The 12,495-nt window shown below is 38.7% G+C and overlaps 1 protein-coding gene across 2 annotated transcripts in view; it reads right to left on the bottom strand.

Moving 5' to 3' along the window:
• Nucleotides 1–1,080: 1,080 nt before the first annotated feature.
• The window catches only part of ADRA1B (adrenoceptor alpha 1B), a 29,850-nt gene continuing 18,435 nt past the window's right edge, over nucleotides 1,081–12,495 (bottom strand). For both annotated transcript variants that reach the window (XM_054168480.1, XM_009904653.2), the window contains one exon: nucleotides 1,081–2,188. In XM_054168480.1, coding sequence (XP_054024455.1) covers nucleotides 1,626–2,188 — 563 coding nt within the window. In that variant the 3' untranslated portion in view covers nucleotides 1,081–1,625. The remainder of the gene's footprint in view (nucleotides 2,189–12,495) is intronic.

Here is a 12,495-nt window from a genome sequence, read left to right on the forward strand (position 1 = left end):
TCCCAGAATCAAAGTACAATTATTAAAAAGGGACATTGGCCATAACTTCAATCAGGATAAGACTTAAAATATGCTGATGTGGTTCATACCATAGCATAGGACCATGGGAAGACTTTGGAACATGACTTTCCTCTTGTTGCTCACTGAGCTGGGGGATAGTTCATCTAACCACAAGTCACATCCACCCTGTCAATTTAATGAGAGAATACACTTTAAGGGAAACGAGAGGAAGTGGCTCTCCCTTGGGGCCTAGCATTGTTAAATTGCCCCCTCATGTTTTTAGTACATCTGTTTATGGCTCATGCTGTCTTTCAAGCTCTAAAAAAAATGACAGTAAAATTCCTAATAAGGAAAGTCTCAGTTGGAGGAAGGAGAAAATACCAATTTCCACGGTTTGTACCACTTCATGTAAAAAAAAATCAGTCACTAGTTTCATGATTCACACTTAATTGAAAGATATGAAAATAACATCCAAACATGACCTAAAATGTCCTAGAAGATATTCTTAGTAATTCTGTTTCAGTGCTGTATTACTGAGCTAAAACGTAGTAATGACAGTGAAACTTACACTACTCCATTGTTTTGACTTTCTCTTCTCATCTGAGTGGCAAAGTAAAATATCTTTAAATGTGTGACACAATGCTCAAAGTGTGCTGATAGAACCACAGGCTCAGCCTATTTGTTCTAACACTGGCTTTTGGGCTTCCAGTGGTCAGTGCTCTTTTGTGCTCTGCCCATGACACTGTTTGTGAGGTATTTGGAGTGATTTATTGTTGCTTTCAGAAATCAGATCCTCTGGCAGCCTGTATGTTTGCAGGGCACTTACTAACATTTTGAAACATAGATTATGAACTCTCTTCACTGCTCGTATTTCCAAACTTTCAAAAAGAGAATATGGTGAAGGATAGAGGAGTTACAGGTGTTGGTGATAGGAGGATCATGGAAGTGAAGCAGCTGCAGAGAGATACAAGAGCGTCCTAGGAGTTACAATGGCTAGGTTAAATGCTATGAGTGTTTTATTTGGAAGTGAAAACTGCAGTGAAGGAAGCAGCTGAATTCCAGTCCTATAGTAAAAGTGCAAGTGTTTAAATTGTTGCAAAATTACTTTAATCTTTGACGATGTTTTCCATTTCTAAAGTGCTAATGTACAGTGAAGTACAACAACAGAAAGAGTTTACAGGAAAAATCAATGGCAACCAGTATCCTGGAGAGGTACAAACAACACTTCATTGCTCATTTCCATTCTCAGCATCCATACATGTGTCTAGCACATGTGAACACACACAGAGCCCATACACGGTGCCCCTGCCCACCCCCATGCTTATACACTCTGTCTATATACAGATTGGTTGGCTTCCACAGCTCTTCCACAACAGCTAAATAATTGTATGTACACTTCCCTGGATTTATGCAGCACCTTCCCTGCATTCTGTTTTTGCTTCAGGAGCCTCTCTAGCAATTGTCTGGGAGCATGGTTAGCCCCTACACTGACATTCTTGTGACATAAATCTGCCTGTTCCTCAGTGGCTTCTTTCTAGTGCCATATGGAGAAACCGTGCAAGAGTCCATTTCTTCCAGTGGGCTGAACATCAAACAGTTCAGAGAGCAGACCATTGAGCATCTGTTCATTCCAGTGTCATGTTTGCTCTACAGTTGGTTTTGCCATTCAGTGTGTCACAGATGGCTTCAGGGTCCCCGTTGCTGGAAACCTGGCTGCTAGCAGGAACATGGCCGTTGCGCTCTGTTAAGAGATTGAAAGTAAAGAACTGGCATGGGTCCTTTTGTCTGCTGCCTTCCTGTAAGGGAGACAAAAAAGAGCTGGAATTTTTCCATTCCTGTAATGTGCACATCTCCATGTGTGGATGAGAGATTTTGCTCAGGTAGCCAGGGCTGGGAGATGCTGAAGACAATGTTCTTTGACTGCCACTTAGGAAACTCCCGCTGTCTTCCAGAGAGTCTTTCCTATGGTGTTCAAAGGAACAACGATTCCAGTTTCTGTAGCTGTAGGTCCAGCACCCAAACTGCTTTCGACGGTGGCATTGGCATTTTAGGATCTGTATAAAAGCCCTCTTGAACTCTTTGCTTGAGCAAGGGTAGATGATTGGATTCAAGCAGCTGTTAAAGTAGCCAAGCCAAAAAATCACCTTGAAGATTGTTTCAGGGGGCTTCAGAGCTGAGAACAGAGATCCTGTCCAGAAAAAAAAACAAGCAAAGACAATAGCTGAGGTAATTGGTTTGTCTTCCTTTAGGAAGAATAAAAGTCCCATCAGATCACTGTTAGAATCTGTTTATTAAAAATGTTTAGTGCCTGTTACTTTAATTTTTGATCTTTTGGTAATAAAACATTACATTTATTTTTTTTTATTTTTAAAGCTAATAAGGAAATGCCTTCTAAGATCTGAAAGCTAAAGGAACACATAAATAATGTAGAATTAAAAAAATAAAAGGCAGTCCTTATGTCTACATGTACATAGCTGCTGCATTAACATGTATTGATCCTAATGAAAAATCAAACTTCCATTGCCCAATCTGCTGCACAAAGCACACATGGAGTAAGGTTGTTCCTTCTTCAAAGGGCCTTCAAATGTCATTTGGGAAGAAAAATACCTAACTGTTCCTTGGCTGCTTGGGAGAGGTATGTTCAGACAGACCGTATAACTTCTAATACATTCTTTGGCAGCTCCTAAACATCACCCCATCTATCTAAATGATTGCGATAGAGCAAATCTCTTGAAACCTATTCTCAGGCATTCATAAAAGTGGTGTAACCCAAACAGGTTACTTTATGAATACTTCCTCAAACAGGTTATTTTATGAATACTTCCTCCTCTGCTCACAACCAAGTAATTTCCCTAAAGAGGCTGCCCAAATAAAAAACTCATACTGGGAAATCCATTTCCTGTACTTTTAGTATTATAAACATGCAATCGATCAGCTAAATTTAGCAATTGGGCTTTATAAAACACTGTATGACATTTTAAAAGCAAAGCAGGCATTCAACAGTTATCCAGCTGGGAAAACACCTTTGTGTCAGGCTCAAGTAGTCAAAGAGTAGGGATTCAGGGGAGAATTCTTATGTGAAGAACTGTAGTGGGGTTTGAAGGGTTTTTCAAATGGAAGGTGAGACTCAAGCCTGAATCTCACATTTCTGAGAAGAATGTCTTTTTAATTGGAGTGGTTTCAGATTCCTTGGGCTGTAAAAGCAGCTGAGTCAGTTGTGGCTGTTAGGATGCCTTAGTGGGGAGGAATATCATTCTAGGCATATTTCCCATCCCATAGCAATGTAGAGGGCATGGCTTGGGCCTCAGAACTATGCAAAAGGTGTCCTAGGTTCTTGGGTAAATATAGCTCTTATGGGATGCAGCAGATACTGCTGTTTATCTAGATGACAGTACTGGACTGGTGCTGACTGTAGGAGTCTGAGACTCCTTAGATCACAAAAAAGGGAAAGCTATCTTAGAATAGAAAGTAAGATTCTGAGATGGCATCAGCTATATGGAGAGACTCATCTTCCCCCTCGGTTGGGCAATAGGAGTCAGGAAAGATCCTGTGAATCCACTAAAAATAGACTTTATTTCCATAGTAGTGTTTTGGGATGCTGCCAGCTAGAGACAGCTCTACCATTATCTCAGAGCTAAACCCTTAAGGTTAAATTTGAGATTTTAAGTTACAAGGCTCATAGTGTTTCTTTCATGACTCCTGCACTTTACTGACTTTTACTCCATACACAAGACTCTTGTAAGTTGCTCCCATGTCCCTTAATTATTTTTTGCTGCTGATGATTTGCAGGGTTTGACTGATGCCTGTTCTGTCCATCTGATGGAGATCCTATGTCTGTCCTAACTGATGCTGCAGAAAGTACAGAGTACAATGTCTGACTTCAGAGAAACTATGAATTGCATTTGATAAATTTCCAACAGCACTAAAAACTGTTTTGTGAGTGTTGCATACTGCTTGATGACAACTCATACGATTCTATATAATAAGCAGGTGTCAAATTCCTATAAACATTCAGGGAAAAGTTGATCTAAGTTTATAACAGCAGCCAAGATGAGGAAGATGCTCCAAAATCTAGATGCATAGTTACAAACATTTTCAAGATTCATTTTCTAATTAATAATCCTTCAGATTAGGGAAAATACAATCTTTGTGACATTACAAAATAAAAACCAAACATTATTCTGTACTATAAGGAACATTTTAGAGCTTGTTCTGAAAAATTTCTTGTTTTGTTTTCTGCAACTCCTTTAAAATGTGAATTATGGAACATACTGCCTAAGAAAGGGTGTAAAAATCCAACCCTGGAGGCTCTTAAAAACAGAGTAGGCACACATTACTGATTTATGTATAGCTAATCCAGTCTTTGACTTGGAGGATGGCCTGAATGACCTCTTCAGATTCCTTCTAGTCCTTTCTCTGATTAACTCTGCAGAATTTAACTGTGATTGTCAGGAAAACATTATGGCTTAAGTTTTGGCAGCTCAGCAGTGTTTTACATTTGGAATAGTGGAATCTCACTGCCACTATGGTCTTAGGTCCCTTAGTAAGTATACCTACTATGTAGGTTGAGGATTAACTGTTACCAAAATGCAATGTTCAAGATAGATATTTATTTTGGTTTTCTTCTCAGATCTTTAGAAAGTTTCTGAGTTTTTGTGTTCAGTCCCTCCTCACTAGGTGAAATCCCAGCTCAAGTTTTCTACAGTGGGAAAAGAGCTGTTAATTATTATCCAGAAGGTGGTTTAGATAGATGTCACCAAGTCACCATACCTGCCCATACTTCTACGTATGGTTTAGCTTGGTGACTGTTATGCAAAGCTCCAACTAGATTTCACTATATAAAGTTACAAAAAATATATTGATAATACTTACTATTTTTAAGATTGTTACCTTTTCCCCTACCTTGTTCTTTGAATTAACAATATCTTTTATTTATGCACACATGCTTTACCCCACAATTAACCCATCAGGAGCACACAGCTGCAGTCTATTTTGGTACCTTGATAAAATGATAAAGCAAAGCCTACTAGACACAGTCTCTAAACATCACACTAATATTTCCTCCCCTAGTCTCTGACTACTTTCCCATTGCAGTCTGATAAACAGATTAACTATTTCCCTGTACTGATTTAGATTGCCTTTCAAAATGGCTGGAAATATTTTGCATGGGATTATCTCCTCAGTGATTTATTTGTGATGGGGGCAGCCCGAGTGACTTCCCTACTCAAACTGATCATCTGCTGATCCTTTATGGCTTCACTCTAAGAGAATGTGTATTTTCTATTCTCTTTTATTTTTCTGCACTAAACTGTGATTTCCTAAATGTAGCCCCACAACTTTGCCCCTAATTGCACCATTGACACTAATGAAGCTCTTGCAAGGCCTATGTCCAGCACAAATGGAGAAGAGGAAATATTTCAGAAACTCAATCAACTTGATCAGTTGTGATTGGCTTTTGACCATGCTCACCAGACCTCATGGAGTTATTCAGTTTGGAAATGCACTGAGCAACAACAAATATCATAAAAAGAAATTCAGTCTTTTACTCAGTAAAAGCTAATTTCATTTAGGGGCTGACTGGTTCTTTATAATGAAGGCTTAATTACACAGAAAGTAGATAAAGCACCCCCAGTGAAATTAGGGAGCATTGTGGGAAACAATTTGCCATATTAATTGTCTTCACATATTCTGCAGAGTATCTGGCCAGAACACCACTGAGACATTGAAATTCAGAGTCCACTAGAGTCAGTGGGAGTCTATGAAAGCCTTTGTAAAGGACAAAGCCTCATAAGGACTTCAGTGAATTTTGGGAGTCCTTAAAATAGAAGGGTGAGCAGCAGGAAAATCTTCTGGACTGGCTTAGTCCCAATACTCTTAATTAAGAAAAACTCTTCACTGAAGAAAGTTTTGAGGTAGCCCTCTGCAGAGGAGAAACACAAAACTCAGATTCTTTTCTGTTCTTTTATTTTTCTTCCATCTCGTTACCTGCTCCTTTGCCACCTCTCATCACTGACTGCTGTATTTGTGGGGAAGGAAGGATGGGAAAGTTAGGACCTTCTATTTGTTATTCTTAATATAATAGTTGGCAAGCTTATTAACAAAAGTGCAATACACAAGACATGTTTGAATTTTGACTTCCCCTTTATGGAAGAAAGAACTTAGCAGCAAATTTAGATCTGCCAGTACAACCAACCAACTGGACCAAACTTCCCAATCTACTTCCAGGAGGAGGGAGAAAACTTAACTGCTCTTGATTATTTTGGTTGTCTCCACTGAATACACTCCAGTTTATCGTTGTTTTCCCTGCATGTATGCAGTGCGCCAGACACAGTCTAATGAGTATTGAGTAAAACAGCATAATGGCTTCACTCCATCTGCTGGCTCTGTTCCTGTTATACAGCCCAAGATGCTCCAGCTTACATCTGGTAGGGACATTTGAAGAGGTTCACAACCTATGTTAATGTTTGCGTGAGCTATCTTCATGGGTGAAGGTTTCTTGGATGTATGCATTTTCAAGAATGCCATTTATGTATTATTTGTACCCCGTGGAAAAATAATTTACACTATTACTGGTTTTAAAATCTAAAATTAATTGCATTCTTCTCTGCTGTCTGCCTTCTTTCTAATAGCTCTGCTTTTCCTTTTTTTGCAGCCAAGCATGTTCACTTTACAGTTACTCATTTCCTCTCTTCTTCTTAACGTTTAAATATTTGTTTCTACTCTCCTTATGTCTTCTTTGGTTTTTAACTCCAACTGCTAATCTCTTTTCTAGTCATTTTTGTTATTATCATTCACTTCCAATTAATGAACAATTGTGTTGTAGTAAGTTGTGTATTTGATACCAGCTAAGTACCTAAATAACTCATAGAATCACCACTTCTGTTCAGAATTGAGTATTTGATACTTAGATAATAGTTGGGCAGAAGTGCTGTGAGTTTCCTGGAAGTAAGGAGGAAAATTTTGAGTGGCTGAGTTTTGGGTTCACAGGTGGTGTGTTTTTCTGCCCGTTACAAAAAAAAACATGTTTCAAAATCTTCTAATTTCAGTCTTGCTTAGACAAGAGCCGACCTAGAGTGAGTGTATGTTCCTGTTTACTGGGACAAATACATGGTTACTTTTTATTGAAACAAACTGCTCTGGAGTTACTTAAACACATCGCAATGTGTCAGTTGATATTCCAGTAATAGTGATCTAGCTACAATAAGTTACGTTGTGGAACAGTGATGGGGTAGAAGGAGAGCTTTGCTGCACAGATTTTTGTCATTGTCTTGAGATGAAAGAAAATCCATAGAATCTGAATCTACTTGTCTTTATATGCAACAGGCAGAAAATGAATGGTTTTAAAACTTGCAACACCGAGTGGGGGTATTCATAGATTCACAGACTTGTAGAATGGTTTGGATTGGAAGGGACCTTAAAGACCATCTAGTTCCAACCTCCCTGACAAGGGCAGGGACACCTTCCACTAGACCAGGTTGCTCCAGGCCTCATCCAACATGGCCTCGAACACCTAGTTTGAATACATAAAAATGAGAAATAGAGAATTTCTAAGTATTTGTAAGTTTCTTAGAATCTGGTCACATTAAAATAATTGATGTAACCTTGGAAGACAAACATGAAATCTTTCATTCAGAGGAGGTAATTATTCCCTTTTAGTGCAGATTGGAGTAATTCTGACTGGAGTTAAACTGGAACTGTTCGACATTCCACACAAGAGAAAATTCCAGTGTTTTAAAATTGTGCTGATGGAAACCACTGCAAAATGCACAATGCTAACAAATGAATGCTGCACCATGGAAAACAGGAAGCTTCAACAATATCAACCCCTGTCTTTCCATTTGTTCTTGAGAAGACAGCTTTTGTAAAAACAATTATTGCTTTGTGAGACTTTTTTTTTTTTTTTTTTTTTTTTATGATGGAGCTCATCCTTTCTGTGAAAAATGACTTGATCTGATTTGTGATGTGAGCAGTGAGAGACTTTCCAACAGCTAAGCAGTGGATAACTGCTAATGGCCTGGCCATCAAACCTGCGCTTCTCTCCTGCAGCTCATGCTGTAATTCCTGCTGCAGCCATAACTGCTGGTAGCTGCTAATGGCTGAGTTATGACCACGTCCTATCAGCAAGGAAACCTCAAATGCTAGATGTGTATAGCTAGTAAAATTCTCCCTGTAAAAGTCATAAGCTGCCTCTGGCCCGAGCTGTTGAGTTTACAGAATGCAGAAAGGATGTGTTTGTCTTTTATTTAAGCTTTCTTTCTGCGGTCCTTTTAACTACATGCTTAGCCAAGTCAGCGTGCCAAGGTTTTAAAGCTAATTGGATTTCTAAAGCTTCTGATTTCTTTCCTTCCAGCATTCAATGTTTGTTTACATTCCCCTGGACTTATTTAATACGGAAAAAAAACCCCACAGTTTACAAACAGTAAAGGATGAAATAGAGACTATGATTATAAAACTAGGAGTTGATCAAGCTAGGAAGGACTGCAGGCTTTCTGGAGAAGAGAATTAAGACAACAGTGAAAAAACATCTTAAGAAATAGGGAAAGCTTCCAAAACCAACAGGATAAAATTAAATAAAGAAAATTAAAGGAAAGATGGTTAAATTATAACTACTACAAACACTAAATGATAGCTAGCATTTGGTTCTGGCTTTAGAGCATGTTGTCTCTGTGGGATGTCTAGGGCTGCATATTCCAGTGGTAATATTGCAGGCTAGAGCACACCGTCGGAATCGCAGGAACCCCACAGACATCAACACAGTGCAGATCTGCACTTCTGTGTTTGGGATCAACTTGTGTGTGTGTTGGGGAAAGAGCACTTTGCAGTTGAGGAAGAAGAAGTATGAAATAAGGAATAACTGGCTAGATAATGGTATTGCAGAAAATAATGTGGGCAAAACAGAAATATAAAATGTTGCTGCTGCAAGTAAGGAGTTCTCATTCTTCATTGTATTAACAGGTGTGTTACATGTATATCTGAGGATCTAGGCCAGCTGTGAGGAAAAATGTCCTAGAATTGAAGTCCTAGAAGTGATCACCTATTTATTTTGCTGAAGCCTTCTAGCCTATGGTGAGCAGACACTTGTAAGGGGTCACTCAGCCAGTCTTTAGCCCCTGAATTTTTCATTTCCCTCTTTTCTATTTGAGTCAAGGAAGTAATACAGAGAAATCTCCCCTAACTGTCCTGAGCCATTCATAGACTGAAATAAATGCCTGCAAATCAATACGGTATTGGTATTAACTAGACTCAATAACTCATACCAGTCTAAGACCTGACCCTGTGTAACAACTTCTTAAGCAGTCAGATGAAAATAGCAGACATAAACAAATTCAGATTCTGACCACAAAGTGTACATCTCCATATGGATATGTTATGAGTAAGAGAAAAGCCTAAGGAAAACATTTTTCTTCCTATCTCATAGACTGGGAAAGATTATTGTTTCTATTTTCTTATCCTAATTAAGATAATTTCTCGCCATCCACACTTTCTGTCCCTGATAAAGGATGCCTCATATTTCAGATGAACAAATCACTCTCTGAGACCTACATGAATTTCATACGCAATGGCTCAAATCTGAGAACCTTTTAAGGGCTTGAAAAATAGACACTTATCTAGAATGTCCAAAATAAAAACAGGACTTTATCTCCCTTGACACTTTGCTGATGGAAGTTGTAGTTGTAGTACATATAGGTATTAGATATTTTTACTAAACCCCAGAGCTGCTACACCATGTACTACAAGCAACTGCAAACCAGAACAGCTATATTTGTATTTTCCAAAAGACAGTGCCTGTCGCTGTACAGGGACAAGTAAGACACGTATAGACAAGTATAGCTGTATAGAGCTAAGTCCAGGTTTTTAATTCTTGCAGTTTTCTCAGCCTCAAACAAACTACACATTCATTTCAGGGACTTTAAAGATATTCTAAGGTACATGACAATGTATTCATTCACGGGTACGTAACAATATTTTCTCACGGATACACAGCAATAGTTTCGAGGTCAATCTCTTCTTGGCCTATCAAAGGGTCCACAGATTCATCACCGTTTCCCACAAGTACCTACATATTTAACCAAAGAACTACTAACGTTAGCATTCCTGGCACTGTAAGATTGTCTCTGATTTATAGACAGAAGAGATAATCTGTCAGTTCCAGAGATCCTGCGCTGGTCTGCAGTCCATCACTCTTCTTTCTGTAGCATCACAGAAAAGATGATTTTAATGCTCTAAATTATTGAGTGTTTAAAATTATTTTTAAAAACTTATGGCACAACAGACCATTTGCAAATTGCTGTTTAGAAGAGCTATAAAAAATAGAAATAGGACCTTTATTTATAGGGCCCAGGAAGAAAAAGAAAGAGGAAAGATGTATGAACTTCCATTATGTTTTTCCTCTTGTGTTACTCAGAGACTTAGCTTTTAGTTTCTGGTTGTCACTTGGAAGCCCATCGAAACAGTTCAAAATCTTGCAGTGGGCTATGGAGGAGTATTTTAGTGAGGATATTAAAAATCTCATAACTTTTTTGTTCATGTCTACATTTCTCAGGTAAGTACACTAAAGAATATGCAGCTGAGATCCTGAGATATGGCCTCAATGCTGTAGAACGCTATGCACATGTACAAGTTTAGTCAGACTACCAACCTGAGCAACAGCACGTATTTGCAGTGTTTCCTCTGAAATGATTACTTCTCTCCTGTCTTTGATTTCAGTAGTTTTGAGATTTCCTATTGCTGCCCAGTGGCTCAGTCCTGAGGGTTATTTTTTCCCTTGGAGCTTTCTGATGACCTGAGATAGGAGTTGCTCCCATCCCTAAGGTTGAATAGTCAATGAGTTGATTCCTTTGTATTTTTCCTGTATTTCTCTACATATTTGTTTTTCTAATACTGAACACTTTAAGATTTCCCTTTGTTCCTCTGACCTGCAAATCAAAAATCTCCATAGGCAGTACTCCAGAATTTGTGCAGTTTCATCTACTTCAATAACAAACAACTCTTGTTCTAACAAATAGAAGTGTGCAAGTAGATGACCACTGGCATTCTTTGCAAACCAAAATGTTTAAACCAGGGCTTAAGCAAGACTATTTTAGTTGTCAAAGAATAATCTTGAAATAATCTAGTCCTCCACTTGTGATGAAATGTGCTGTACTGGTCATGAAATGCCCTTATGATGTTTAATTTTATAGGAATTGGCTAGAACATAGGGGGGAAAGGTTCCTGCTATCACCTGTGCAATTGAACATTGTACAAAAGATTGACCTGCAAGTGGGCAAAGGGTCATATTGCCACACACATCATTAATTTGTTCAAATTTTGTATAACTATTAACCTGAGAGCATCAAATCTAGTGAGCTAGGCTAGTTAGGGTGGGAAGAGGGGACAAGACCAAAATGAGATGAATGACAACCAGATCTAAAGCCTTGCAGAAAGCAGAAACCAGTAACATTGACAGCACTGGACTTAATGCCTTCAAGTGTTTCCCATGGGAAACTGAGTGGCCTAATTTGGTATGTTTGGTGCAGAGATTCAGAGGCTGGCCTGATGTAACATAAATCTACATACTGTACTTGAATAGCATTTTATTTTAAGAATAATTTTGTGTTGCCAGACCGAGAGCATGCAGAATATTTTTATGTTCCTTTTTAAATTATTTTAGAGAGGTTTCAAAAACTTAATATATTTAAGGGTAGTCAAAACAGTTGTGGGACCTTATCCCACTGCCAGTTAAGTTACAAGAATTTTGTTTCTGACTTCAGTGTATAAGGTCACAGGTTTTGTTGGAAGAGAAGGACTTATGCTCTAAACTGGGAAGTGAATAATGCTCTGCTGATTCAACCCCCACAGATCTCCACTGAAGCTGAGCAATAGCCTGGGGAAGTTAATACACTTTGCTTAAAGTACCAGAGGTGGCTAGTTTTCTCTTTGCAGAGGGGGGTCTGTGGGTGTGAGAAGACTGGTAAGCCCACTCTGATATCTCAGTTAACAGGAGTGAGACTAAACTTGTACGTAGAAGATAGGGGAAAACATATGATCCTTCCTTCTATTTCACTCAGCATTTTTCAGCAATGCATGTTTAATATAGTCCTGATGCCTAAGAATGGATCTGTATGAGGGGGGCAGAAACAGTTGTTTTTAAGAAGCAAGATATTTACTCTTCAAAGCTGAGTCACTGGATTTATGGTACAAGAAGTTGTCTCAAAGACACATCTCTTAATTTGATATTTTGTGCTGCACCACAAATAATTCTGAGTGGCAACACAACTGCGTACAAAGCCTGTGGAGCATTTACCAATGTTCACAAGGATATTCTATAGCTCTTTTGCTGTCTGGAAAGAGCATCTGGTAACTACTGGAAGAAGAACAAATTTCTCACATGAGGCTCTTTGATGCAAGTTTTGCTGCATCATCAGGTGCTCAACACTAAAGGCAGCATGGTTCAGTCCTACAAAAAGAGATTGTGGATATTCTTTGTGCTGATCATTTCACAGTGCTCAGTGTGTC

This window comes from Dryobates pubescens, chromosome 16 (genome assembly GCF_014839835.1).
Source record: "Dryobates pubescens isolate bDryPub1 chromosome 16, bDryPub1.pri, whole genome shotgun sequence".
NCBI lineage: Eukaryota > Metazoa > Chordata > Aves > Piciformes > Picidae > Dryobates > Dryobates pubescens.